Source organism: Micromys minutus (genome assembly GCF_963924665.1).
Source record: "Micromys minutus genome assembly, chromosome: 11".
Lineage (NCBI taxonomy): Eukaryota > Metazoa > Chordata > Mammalia > Rodentia > Muridae > Micromys > Micromys minutus.
Window position 1 is genome coordinate 53,741,543 of NC_137980.1, and position 14,022 is coordinate 53,755,564.

The 14,022-nt window shown below is 43.2% G+C and overlaps 1 protein-coding gene across 1 annotated transcript in view; it reads right to left on the reverse strand.

Moving 5' to 3' along the window:
• The window catches only part of ASXL1 (ASXL transcriptional regulator 1), a 63,117-nt gene extending 52,127 nt beyond the window's left edge, over nucleotides 1-10,990 (reverse strand). Inside the window, exons 1-3 of the mRNA XM_080925296.1 lie at nucleotides 10,524-10,990; nucleotides 4,572-4,654; nucleotides 214-322 (exon numbers count right to left, since the gene is read on the reverse strand). Of these exons, the coding sequence (XP_080781422.1) occupies nucleotides 214-322; nucleotides 4,572-4,654; nucleotides 10,524-10,580 (249 nt within the window). The 5' untranslated portion in view covers nucleotides 10,581-10,990. The remainder of the gene's footprint in view (nucleotides 1-213; nucleotides 323-4,571; nucleotides 4,655-10,523) is intronic.
• Nucleotides 10,991-14,022: the final 3,032 nt, after the last annotated feature.

Genomic DNA, 14,022 nt, shown 5'->3' on the forward strand with positions numbered 1-14,022 from the left:
AAAGTTGAATGCAGAAACAACAACTGATATCTTTGTAACTCCTAATAATCTATTAAAACAGACTACACAACATCTCAGAGTACCACTAAGGACAAAAACATTAGTGTTACCTGATTGCATATTAGAAAAAAGTCCATCAGCACCATTCCAAACCCACCAGGTTTCTCTTATGCACAAAGTTTTGAGAACCATTGCACTGAAAACTAAGTTTACCTTGAGTGTAAAAAGACTAATTCGGCCGGGTAATTTATAAAATAGCCCTTCTCCTCCTCTTGAGTTGGAGTGCAGCATGGCGTTGAGGCACGCAAGAGGGGACGTCCCACTGTGGAAGACCAAAGGAGGGAAACGGGTCACAAAAGTCAGTGTCTACATACCAAATCTCCAAACATCCTCTAATTCATTCCCAAGCTAAGTAAAGGAAGCAAAGCAGAAGCAATGATTTCACAAATCTATTCTGAAAGCAGTAGAAGACAACTGAAATTCACAGAAATTTCACTCAGTCTAGGTTGTGGTGCATGACAATTCAGAATACCTATCAAGCACATCTTTAGTGTTTCCTGCCAATACAAACTTAGCTCTAAAAAATTTAGAGCTCATTCAGCAGTTAAGTGTTTGGTGTAAGCCAGATATGGTGGTACAAACCTTAAATTCTAGTACTTAGGAGGCAGAGATAGGCCGATCTCTAAATTTGAGGCCAGCCTGGTCTACAGAGTGAAGAAACCTGTCTCCTGTCTTGAAGACACAAAAACCAAGACAAGAGTCTGCTGGCTGCTTTCACAGAGGACCAGAGTTTGATTCCCAGTACCCACGCCAGGTAGCTCACAACTTAACACAGTTAGCTACAGGAGATCCCCATGATCTCTTTTGGCCTCTGAGGGAAACCAAGTATATATACAATATACACAAATTTTAAAAAATTTCAATTTCCAAGTCGTATAGTAACAAAATTTAAAGCGCATTATCTTAGCCAGGTGTGCTGGTTCATTCATATAACCTCAGCCCTCAAAAAGCTGAGTAAGGAAGTCAAAGTCTGGACTTCATAGTCAGTTCTAGGCCATACTGGTCTATTATGAGAAACTGCTCAAAAACTGAAACATAATACACTGCAATAAAACTTAACACTGGACACATGCCCTTAATCCCAGAACTCCAGAGGTAGAGGCAGGCAGATATTTGAATTTGAGGCTAGCCTGGTCTACAGAGTGAATTCCAGGACATCCAGGGCTACACAGAGAAACCTTTTCTCAAAAAAAAAAAAAAAAAAAAAATCAAAACAACAAAACTTACTATAACAACTGAGTTTTCACAGCTGAAAAACAGAAAAGCAGAGGCAGGTTGATCTCTGTGAATTTGAGATCAGCCTGGTCTACACAGTAAGTTCCAGAGCAGCCAGAACTACTTAATAGAAGTCCCCATATCAAAAATCAAAGGGTGGGGGGGGGAATTTTGGTAACTGAGACTGGAAAGATAACTCAGTAGTTTAACAGGAGCAGTGTTCAGTTTCTAGCACCCACATATGGCAGCTTACAACAGTTATCAGTATCTCTGGTATCTGACACTTTCTTCTGGTCATCAAGAGTTAACACTACCCACCCCACATACATTACCTGCCACCAAGCCTGAAGACCTGAACCAACTCCTGTAAGTTGCTCTCTTACCTCTATAGGCCCCCTCCTCAATATTCACAAAAAATAAGTAAAATGGAATAAACACTTTGAATAAAAAACGAAAACAGGTTTTCCAGTATCTACACTGCAATATACTTATCATGGCCAAATGCTGCCAGTAGCTTTAGGAAAATACCTGACTAAATGGCCCCGAATCCTGATGTGCCTATACTTTATTTCTGCATTTAAATATTTTCTAATAAAACCACCCACAATTTGATTTTTCTTTATTGTGAAAGGGAATGGATGCGTCTCATCTACAGTCTTCATTACAAAGAAAAAAAGCCATCAAATAGAGTTAGCATAATGTTTAAACATCCAACTAGATAGTATATGAACTTTCATGGTCCCTGACACAAATAGTAGGTTAAAAATGACAACCTCACGAGACAGAACATTTACTAATCTTAACATTGAAAAAAGACGCCAAAGCTACACAAACGTGTCAGGGTTTCTTGTGCATGTTTTCTTCCCTCTCCTTGCTATGTTAAAAAAAATCTTAAGCCCTATTTTTCAAAACTAGCAGCCATAATTTACATAGTATTAAAAGTAAACTGAGTGTAAAAAAAACATTTAAAAAATAATTCTACTTTGAAACACATTGGATGCAAAAAAACTTTTAACAAAAGTAGTCACTAAAAGCAAGGGGTACAAAATCTAGAACATCAAATGGATGTGCTAGCATCTTCTGCAAGGGGATAACGTGCTGGCAAGTCCTTCTGTGATTACTACACACTGCACCTATGTAAAATGACAGAGCTGTGCACTCATCCTGGTTGCTACAATTCCTAGAAAAAGAGAAAGCATCAACAAAGGGCTCGTTTACCTTCTAGTGATAGTGATCCAACAGCAGGACAGGCGTCAGCATGATGGAGAATAGCCATGGGGAAGATAAAGCACAGCTACAAGTCAAATAGATAGGCTATAAGCAGCCCTAAGCATCCCACCCCACAGAACATCAGCTAAAGAATATGTGACCTGAGAAATAATATTTCTCATTCCAAATGGCTACAGTTTGTTTAGCAATATAATACACTAACTGCTTAGGGCAGGGGACAAAAGCTCATTAAATAAAGTGCTTGTCAAGTAAGCTCACTTCACCTCCCAAAAACCTTGTTAAAAAAAAGAAGACAGGGCTGGAGAGATGGCTCAGCAGTTAAGAGCACTGACTGCTCTTCCAGAGGTTCTGAGTTCAATTCCCAGCAACCATATGATGGCTCACAACCATCTGTAATGGGATCTGACACCTTCTTCAGGTGTGTCTGAAAACAGTGTGTACTCATATACAATAAATAAATAAGTCTTTAAAAAAAAAAAAAAAAAAGAAGAAGAAGACAAAACAAGGGCTAGAGAGACAGCCCAGCAGTTAAGAGCACTGACTGCTTACATAAGTCCTGAGTTCAATCCCCAGCAACCACATGGTGACTCACAACCATCTGTAATGGGATCTGATGCCCTCTTCTGGTTTGTCTGAGACAGTTACAGTGTACTCATACATAAAATAAATAATTCTTTAAAACAAAACAAAAAACCATGACAGTCATCCTAGCCAGGCACTCGAAATCTCGGTACTGGAAAGACAGAGACAGGCGTGATAGCAAACCAGCACAGCCCAATTTGCAAGCGGTAGGTCCCAGTGAGAGACTCTTTATCTCAAAAAGCAAGGACATCCATGGTTGTCCTCTGACCTAACACACACCATGCACCTGCATACAGATAAACATGTATGTAATATCCCCCACAGACAAAATGCTGTTTGTTCCAAGTCCCAAAACAGGGACTACTGGTATATGGATTCCTCCTTCCTGACTTAAACTAAAAAGAAAGGGGTAAGGGGACAATAGCTGGTGTAGTAGCCCAGTGGTGTTATGAGCACTAAGTGCCCTTCCAAAGGACCTGGGTTCACTTCCAGTACCCATTATCAGCTCACAAATGTATGTAATTTCAGTTTCAGTTGCTCCAATGCCCTTTTCTGGCTTCCATGGGCATTAAATACACAGCATGCACAGACATACATTAGTGTAAAACACATACAGCAACAATACATTGTTTTTAGCCAGGTAGTAGTGGCACATGACTTTAATTCAAGCACTTGGGAGGCAGAGGCAAGTAGATCTCTAGTTGAGGGCAGCCTGGTCTAGAAAAAGTTCCAAGACAGGGATACAAAGAAATCCTGTCTATAAACAAACAAACAAATAAAGGAAAGGTTGGTTTAATGATGAAAATGAATTAAAGGCACCCCCCACTTCATGCCTCCAAATACTTCTATGTTTCTTACTTGTTTCTCCAAGAAAACTACATTGTAACAAATTACAGAAATTACTCATTACCTTTGTATCACAATTGGCTAACTTAGTTACTTGTGGATGCTATGTGCCTGTATTCCCAGCAGTTGAAAGGGTCAGAGTCGCTGCCCTCAGTGGAGCAGCAAATTGGAAGCCACCTAGGGCTGCAAGAGACTATTTTAGAAACAGGAGTGAACGAAACTAAATCAGTGGGGTAGCTAGAGGGTTTAATACCACTGAGAACATCCTTCTCAGATCAGAAAGGAAAAGACTTCAGTCCTGTGGCAGAGAAAGTATAGAGAAAAGAATATATGTATTTGTTTCTGCTCTATTACCTAAACTTGTAAAATAAGAGTCTATGAGAAGGTAAGGCTACAGTGAGACCTTACCTTAAAGAAAAAAAAAATAGTATATAGAAAAAATAAGAACCAAAATCTAGCTGTAAGTCAAGACCTAAGTAAGGTCTTGTGAAAGACACTATTTCTGATGCAAATAAATGGATGTTCACTCACTCCACTCCCACCCTCACAATACACATCAGATCAGCTACCACAGGCAGACCAACAGTTAATTTAGTACTGCATACCAAAGGTATTTAAACAGTAAGAACAATACAAACCTCATTTCCTTTAGTCCTTCTGTCTCTATGACCTGAAGAATCTGTTTTGGTGTCATTGGAGCATCCGAGTAGTTTTCTAACACCTGAAGAAACATAAACGTCCTGACTTCAGTGTGAAAACTTTCATTAGTCTGCAGCATGGCCTGCTATGAGGAGCTGCCAGTGCCAGATGAGATTTACCACAATCCAAATGACTTTGGGCTACAGCAGATATGGCTCGATAGCAGAAGTGCAAGGCTCCAGCATGGCATTAAAACAATTCAGATTCAAATCACACTCTATCAGTATATTGAAAGTTAACTGTAATTAGATCAATATATATATATATGTATATATATATGTATATATATATATATATATATATATATATATACCACAATTAGGTAAAAACGTTCTAAGTCCCAATTCTAAGGACAGCTATCTTAACATCTATGTATAACACTATATAAGACCTTAACAGCTCTGGGAACTGCATAATTTAATGTTGTTAAATATAGAATATAGCTGAGCGACAGCGGTGCATTCCTTTAATCCCTGCACTCAGAAGAGACAGTTCATCTCTTGAGTTTGAGGCCAGCCTGATCTAGAGTAAGAGACCAGGGCAATACAGAGAAAACCCTGTCTGGAAAAGAAAGCCATCCATCCATCCATCCATCTCCTGCATATATGAGGCATGGGAGCACATACCCTTAATCCCAGCACCCAGGAGGCAGGCAAACCTCTTGTGAGGCCTGTCTCAATAAACAAGAACAAACAAAAAATACTTCTGCAAAATATGTAAGATTGAAATTTACTCAAGGAACTTCCAAGCCAAGTATGGTGGCACATGTCTTTAATCTCAACAGAAGCAGACAGATTTCTGTGGCTTCAAGGCCATCCTGGTCTGTATACTGAGCTCAAGACCAGCAGAGCTACATAATAAAACCTTGTCTCCAAAAAAAAGTTTTGACTAATTCCCATACGGGTATATGTGTGTATACAGAGTTTTTTGTTTTTTATACAGATTCACTATGCAGCCCCAGCTGGCATGGAACTTACTATGTAGAGTAGGCCAGTCTCAAATTTACAAAGACCTGTCTGCCTTTGTCTACCAAGTGTTGGGGTCAAGGGCACTATCACACCTAGCTGTATGTTCAGTTTTGTTCAGAGACAACCTAGACTAACTCTGAACTTGCCACGTAGCCAAGGATGACCTGGAAGTCCTGAGTCCACTGTGTCCACCTCCCAAGTGCTGGGATTATGAGTGTGTGCCATGCCCAGCTTCAGGTCTTTCCCATTCAACCATGAAATTCTGGGGTTAACTGCCACAGTACATTTTGTCACTTGACAACACAATGTTGTAGGTTCTCTCTGTGACAATGAGGAACCTGATGTCCTCCTTGTGTTATTTCATCAGTAACTAAGTCTGTAATGAATGTACTTCCTCAGCCATTTTCACTAAGTTGAGCGGCTGCAGAAAAGTTCCCCTCCTAACAGAAAAGAACGCTGTCACTTCATTATCTCACTTTCGACACCTGTGCAACTGCTGCAGGCACTCCACTAACAAGTGTAACACCCAAGTTCTCTCTGTCGCTTATTAAAATGGGGTGGGGGTGGGGTAGGCAGGCAGGAAGTTCTAAAGGAAGGCTACAAAAGACCTTCTCACTACAGGAAGTCAAAGTTTGGAGAAGGGAATACTAAAACAAACCTCCCATCTTTCCTCTTTAGCCTCTCTGTTAATTTTTACACTGCTTGTCAGTTACAAATATTGCTTGTAATCCTGATGAATCTGACCCCAATCTACTTCTAGCCCTGACTTCTCCCAAGCTTCAGTCAAGTGGTTCTGTATGACTCACCAGTCTAACTCTCCATTCTTAACTTGTTCAACTCTGATTCATCTGAGCAACTCCGGTTTATTTCCTCTCCATCCCTATCCTTTCTCCCTATATACCTTACCTTAATTGGCACCTAATTTAGCAACACACATGTGGCATCCTTCACTCATCTACCTGGTTCACTACCACAGCCAATGACCCAACTCAACAGCCCTTTCAAGTATATCCTGAGTCCAGCCCTGTTCTCAAAGCCATTCCTGTTTGTGGTTATCCCTCACTTAAAACCACAGAACCTGCCTTGTACCAGGTCTTATTCTAGGGATCCAGAGTCTACCTTCATCATGTTCCTATATCAAAATCATCCTCACCAACTCTGCCTGTCTCTCCATAAGCAGCACAAGGTTAAGTTTCCAGAACCCATCCAGCCACTAAAGTGCAGGCTTTTAGAATCAGATAGAATAAGATTTAAATGGAAGCAAGTACCTATGTACCTATACAACCTGAGCCAAAGGGGATCTCTCATCCTTCAAGTATTAAGACCTTCCTCTCAGGGTCATTTTTCAAATTGAAAAGAACATGAGTAAGTACCTGGTGCCCAGAAGCTGGGCACACAAAGCCTTTCATTCACCTATCTCCCAACAAGACTGCCTTACTGACACCACACACTTTTGTCCCTGCAATTCCTTTGTTCCACCCCATTTGCACACATTGCAAATATATTCACATCCATGTAATTTTTCTCTCCTCCCTCAGCCATTCTTTTTTCATCAGCTTCTGCATGTACAGCCTCCTCTGTGACAAGCCTACCTACATCCCACTAACTGTTCAAGGCTCAGCTCAGAAACTACCTTCCCTCTGGAAGCACTCCCTAATCTGTATCAGCTGAGTCAAATCTCTTTTTTCCATCAACCCCACTGTTCCACAGTAAAAGTAAATTATCTCCCAAGCTGGGATACTTCAAAGGGAAGTGAGGAACTAATCATATTTATTCCTAAACAAGTGACAGAAACCAAGATACCTGTTTAACTGTGTGCCTCTCCGTCACATGTAAGCCTGTAGTTCTGTTCATGCATGTGAATCGTCAGAATCAATGTCTTTTCCTCCCTCCCTGTCTCTTCACACCCACTCCATCTTCTGAAGACTAGAAGCTCCTCCTTTTCATTGTCTAGGATTACTCAAGTGCCAAGACAGGCAAGGCTGACTTAACAACCTATCAGTGAGCCTTAGGACAGGTTACTGATGTTCACTGTTACAAGACACCATCTCTTTGATACCACCTGAGCTAGCAAATCAAGGGGGGAAAAAGCATGACTGAAAAATATATCTACCAATTATTTAAATTGTACCCAGAAAGAGCTTAAGAGTCTTAAAACAGAAGAAAAAAGCGTTGTAAAGTTACATCTAAGGATATAAAGTACTCATTTTCATTAAATTGTATATAAACCACTGGTTTTCAGAACAGGCCAGCTGTGCTCTATTGTCAGTCTTTCTAGACCACACATTTTTCAAAAAAAAGAAAAAAAAAACTATCTCTCTACTTGAAAAGGAAAAAAAAATGTTTGATAAGAATGATCAGCCTCAATGAATCAGAGGGAAAATAAAGCATGCAATGTAGCATTTCTCAAAAACCAGAGGAATCTACTCAAGAGTAGTAGACAATTTAACGGAAACCTCCTTAGCTGTTTCTCCAAACTGTTCTAACAAGCTGGCATATTTACTCCACGCCTCTACTTCAGACAGCTAAAAATGCCATACCACAGGGTAAGGCATCTAAGAGAAGAATGTCCACTTCTTAAAGCTAACAACTGAAAAACCCATCTGCAGGGATCTGCTCCTCTGCTGGAATTCTCCAGAATCCTGTAAGCTTTCTTACACCAAACTGGCACACACAAATTACCTGCTTGCAAATTTGAGCGAGGCTAGAGCGATCAGAAACCCCACCTGACGAGCACGTGACATCCCCACTACATCTAATTTCTGTCCAAAAGCAATTAGGAATAGTAACCCTGTGACAAGACTAACTGCACTGCCACTGAAGCTCACTGCTTGCCAGGTGTCCCTTCATGAGGTAAAAGCAAACCCCCAGCACTCAATGTGACAGGACTTTTTTTTTTTAATGGGAAGAAGACTTCGTCTCCCCTCCTCCAAGGAACCCCCACAAAAGCACAGAATATTCTAAAACAGAAACCACACAAGAGATATGCAAAATTGCATACCAAGTTCCCACAACTCCTCTTTCAAACGTACAACTAACACCACAAAGAAATTCCTGTTCAGATTACTATTTTTAACTAAAGAGCCACAGTAGAAAAAGAGAAATAACTTAAGATAATTGAGCTTGAAGGTGAGCCAATGATAAAATAGAAACAGCAACCTTAACCTTGGAATTCAAACCACAGTAAATTTAAGAGCTTAAAGAGGCTTAAAATAACAGTGAATTCCAAACTGCTAGAGCCTTTCAACTAGTAAGAGCTCAAAAGCTTTGAGACAAGAAGATTTCAAAATTGTCAGGACATAAAGAACGCAAGACTTGAAGGTACTTTCACCTACCTCTAACAAGTAGGGTTCTGGCAAGCAAATTTTGTGCCCAGAGTCAGTCATAAACACCTGCACACAGAAACTCAGAACTTCAATTAACGTCAAGATTTAACAACCTCCATGATAAAATAGAACACCCTACATTTCAGCTTTCTCGAGTTCCTTCAGATCTAAATTTGTTAAATCAAGCATCATTGAAGAAATCCTGAAGTTCCAAGATCATAAAAACTAGCCAAAGGTTCTAGTTTTGATTGAATCACAGAAGGAAAAATACACCACCTAGGAGTTTCAATTTTCATATGCCAAGCAAAAAATAAACCGAACTACATCTTTCACACAAACAATCCCTCTTTCTGTTCCCAGGGTAACAGGAGAATGATCAGGAATACCAGTGGAAATTCTCTGGTAGCTCAAACAGCCATGGGTAAATGAATAACCGGCTTTCACAGACTCCAAGAAAAGGGTTCACTCTAGATCTTTATCAACCTCCAACACTTTTGAGGCAGACAGAACTCACTTTCCAGTAAAAGGAACAGCTAGAAAGCTGAGCTTCCCGCCATCCTTAAAACTAAATTAGAACAATTACATAGGAAATACTGGGCGTCAACAGAAAGGTAGGATGCACCCATAACCCTGCGTTGTGGCAGTCTGAGGAAGTGACATCTCTGAGATAAGTATAACCTATTAAAACTGCCATCAGCAGCACTTCATAAGAACATGCCTCAGGTCTTCTGGTTTTGTATTGAGTCCAAAAGGAAGCTTTCTCACAAGTCCACTGAAGCTTGGAAAACAGAAAACCCAAAAATCCTCTGAGCAGGTGGCTAGCTCAAGAACCTATTTACTTTTTTTTTTTAAACTAAACCCTCAGGAGAAGCCTCAGACACACATTCTTTGCAGTGTTTTCAGTTCCTCTACAAAGAGCCTACCCCAACTGCAGTCACAGGGGTTCAGTGTGATTTGAATGTTCGAGGATCACCTGCATAACAATCGCTTAAGCAGCAAACTGTTTCTCAGCGGAATCTCGAGTTCAGTGTGTTTTAAAAGGAGCCCTAGAACCACTGTTTTGAACAAAGTCTCCAGGTATAGTCCCACTGGGCACTCTACTTTGAGAACCACTACTCAGGGTTCAGATTGGTCCTTCGCAATTCTTTCGGACACACACCTGGTTTAAATTGCCAATGCTCTAAATGCTTCTCACGTCCTTGAAACCAGGGGCACTTTCCCACCCCCTCGGTGCCCAGTGACCCACTCCACTGCCCACGGAAGAAGTAAGGGAAGCACTTCCGAGGCTTCCCGGAAAACCTAACTCCCACTGAAGAATAAACGGCGCTTCCCGGGACCCCCTGCTGCTGCCCGCGTGGGGGAGGGGAGACTGGAACCCCGGCGCTCGGAGGGGAGGAGCCGCTTGCCAGCTCGCCCCTCCGCAGGAATTCAGGGGGGTGTGCAGAAAAAGGCGCCCCAGCCTACTCCAGAGCTCCAAGCCCGGGCGGCCCCGCCCCCTGCTGCGGTGGGCAGGGCCTCGCCCCTCCCCCGCCCCGGGAGCCGCACGGGAGCCCACCCCTAGACCCCCCGCTGCGGCCCCCCGGGCGGCTCGCCTCACCAGGCGCGCGGCCTCGGCCCACGTGCGCTCCTTCTTCTTCTTCTGTTTGTCCTTCATCCTCCTCCGCGGCGGCGGTGGCGGCTCCACGCGGGTCCTTCGGGCGGGGCGGGCTGGGGCGGTGGCGGCGCGGGGCTGGGGTGGAGGCGGCAGCGGCGGGGGGCGCGTGGCTGCGGCGCGTGCGAGGACTCGGGTGCGGCCGGAGAGGGCGGGCGCACCGGGACTGGCGCGAGACCCGGCGCGAGGGTGGCGCTGGGGGAGGGGCGGCGGCTCCACGCGCCCGCGCTGCGTCAGTCGCCCACGGTGGCAGCGGCAACCCCGCGATGGCTAAGGAATGCGGCGGCTCCGCATAACCACGGGGTCAGAGGTCACGGCTCGGGCCTCCGCTTTCCCGCGCTGCTGGGAAAGCAAGAGCAGACTAGTGGCGGGCCGGGATGGCGAGACGCGGCTTTCCTTTCGACGCTCGGATGCGTGCGTGTCTGCCGTGGGTATGTGTGTGTATGTGTGTGCCAGCGTGTGTGTGAGAGAGAAGAGTGAGGAGGGGGAGTGTGGGTTTTTTTTTTTTTTTTTTGAACAAAAACAAACCGAAAGGGTGGCTGGGATTTGTAGTCCTTACTGGCTCTCTGGCCTACTCCTCTCCGGAAGAAAATGGCTGCCTGAAGTGCTTGGACCACATTTCCCGAAGTGCTCCGGGCTCCTGTTTTCCGCCCAGTCTCTTCCGTACCCCGCTGCGCCCCTAGCTCGGTAAAGAAGTGGGCGGGAAGTCGGTCAGGAAAGGATGGGGCGGGGTCTCGCGAGGTTCGGGAACTAGCGGAGGCCTGAGGGTTTCTGGGAGGTGTTGCTGGGAAGGGGCGGTGGCTGGACTCCCCCGGCCGCGGTTAACCCGTTCTGAGCTTTGAGTCTCGGGGCGGGTCCAGTCTGGGTTCGGATCCGGAGTTGGTGGTCCGATAGTCTGCTTCCACTCCTTACACCCCCAACGCATACGCAGTTCTCATCTGCACTTCTGGTGGGTGACAAAAAGCAGGACTTTTCTGTTCGGCCCACCCTTAAATGAGTCAACTGGCGCATAGTAATAAGCAAAGAGACACTCATATCAGTAAAACGGTTATTGCACGATTGACCGACCTAGATGATTAACCCATTTCCTCTTGTACTTGTAATAAATACCTCTATATATTTGCAGAGAATGCACCTGCAGTTTACAGCAGAATTGCCACCGGGTGGATTTGATGATCCGATAGTAGGTAAACACTTAAGGTCCATCCATGTAAATCTAAATGCACCTGAGAGTATATTTAGAAGCAGTTCCCCGAAGAGAGGTCAAGTCCTATAGAATCCTAGTTGTGACTTCCTGACTCCTCTTAACCCCACTGAGCCTATTTGATCTATGTTAGCATAGTATCCCACAACATTGATGGGGTACCAGTTAGCATGAAGTATCGAGAAGATTGGAGAGAATGTGGAGGATCCTGATAGGAGTATTATGTGATTTGGCTTCTATTGTAGAATAAATGACATCTGTTACTACACACTCACAGGTTGTGTGCACTGGAGCCTCTGAGCCTTGTTGCAGTGATAGGATGAGGTTTGGAGCACCCAGAACATAAGGTATCTTTCTGTATTTGTTGGATCAAAGTTCAGAAAGGACTCTGCAGTCCTTTTACTTGTCCCCCAAGACTCAAGTTCAAGAAAAATCTACAATGAATTGACAATAGAAGGGAGAGAAGAAATACTTCTAAAATTATTTCACTGTTTTTGACACTTTAGGTTTGTTTTTTGAGACTTATTCCACTGGCTGGCCTGGAACTCACTATTGAAACCAGGTTAGTCCTGAACTCAGAGAGAGACACCTGCCACTGCCTTCTAAGTGCTGGGATTAAAGGTGTATATTGGGATTTTGGGGGGGGTGTGAACTGAGGGCCTCACACAATCCCTGAGCTATATCCTAATACTTTATTTTATTGTTACTTTGAAACAAAACCTGACAATTTAGTCAGGCTGGTGCCAAACAGGCTTCTGTTCTCTTTCCTCTGCCTCCTATTAATACCTGAGGGATTAAAATGCACGCCCTGCTACCCCTGACCTTTGGTAGTTTTGCTTATAATTTATTTTCTCAATCTAGAGCTGAAATGATGACCTCTGAGAGGATAGTAAAACTTGGTTCAGTTGTTTTGAATTGATCCATATCTCCAACACAGCCACACACTTGGAAAGATTAAATAGGGAAGACTGTAAAATGCAGGCTTTATGTTTTGTTGTGCTAAGAATTGAGCTCAGAACTGCATGCATGTTAGATGCTTTACCACTGTACTACCTTCTAAGACCTTTTTGTGTTTTTGTGTTTTGGCTTGACTAGACAATCAGTCTACCCCAAAATCCAGAATAACTGGAATTATAAGCCTATGCCACCAAATCTGACTAAAATGTTCATGTTATGGGCAGTTTGGAAAGCAGTTCCTACTCAAAAGTATTCAACCTTTCATCCATGAACACTACCCCACTCAGAACTCCATTACATTTATTGGGGGAAAGGAGCTTTGCAGATCAAATTTGGACCTTAGGAAGATCATCCTAGACTTCTGAGTGGGACACTGGAATTACATGGATTCCTGAAAGTATAGGTGTTTTGGAAATATGAAGCCATTCATTTGACCGTAACTGGCCTTGAAGTAGCAGAAAAGCAAAGGAATGTAAGCAGCATCAAGACTAAGCCTGCCAACAGCAGGAAGGAGTTAAGGACCTTAGTCATTCAACCCAGTGGAACTGAACTCTGACAGAATAGATGAACTCAGAACCAAGAGTTTCCAGAAAAGAAAATACATACCTTGACTTCAGCCTCAGATTGAAGCAGGGAACCACTGAAGCCCACTCAATTATTTGGACTTCAGGCACGTAGGAGCATGAGGCATTTCTCAGTGTGCTTTAAGCAACTCTGCTTTGTTAACTTGTTACAGCCAGTAAAGCCTGATACACTGTGTCAAAGCCCTTTTGTTTGTATCAGCGAGCACTGCCTAGTCCTTATAAGTGGTCCAGGCTGTGGGAAAATTGTAGAAGCAGTGACACTATCGTCATTAAGCATGAAGAGAAGGTAGTATGTCCAGAGGTCTGCATAAGGTATGTGTTGGAAATAGGCAAGGCAGTACATGTCTAACTTCATCACTTGGGAGGCGAAAGCAGGAAGATTTTGAGTTCAAAGCCAGCCTGGGTTACATAATCAGTTTGAAGCCAGTCTTAAGATAGACAGTAAGACTCTACCAAAGAAAGGAGAGCAAAGTATCCGAAAGTTAGATTTGGTTATTCAGCTTTAAGAGGTTTTGGTGGTGGTGGTTTTATTTTTTCCCAGTTAATCCCAATTTTGTCAAGCAGCAAGTACATACATGCTGTTTTAATGTTTTTATCAGTACTTTTATTACAAGTGACCTTTGAAAGTTAACAGGGTGCCAGGGGCTGTGTAGGACAAACAGAACTACTGTCCAACCCTGCCCAGTTTGGGGATGAGTCA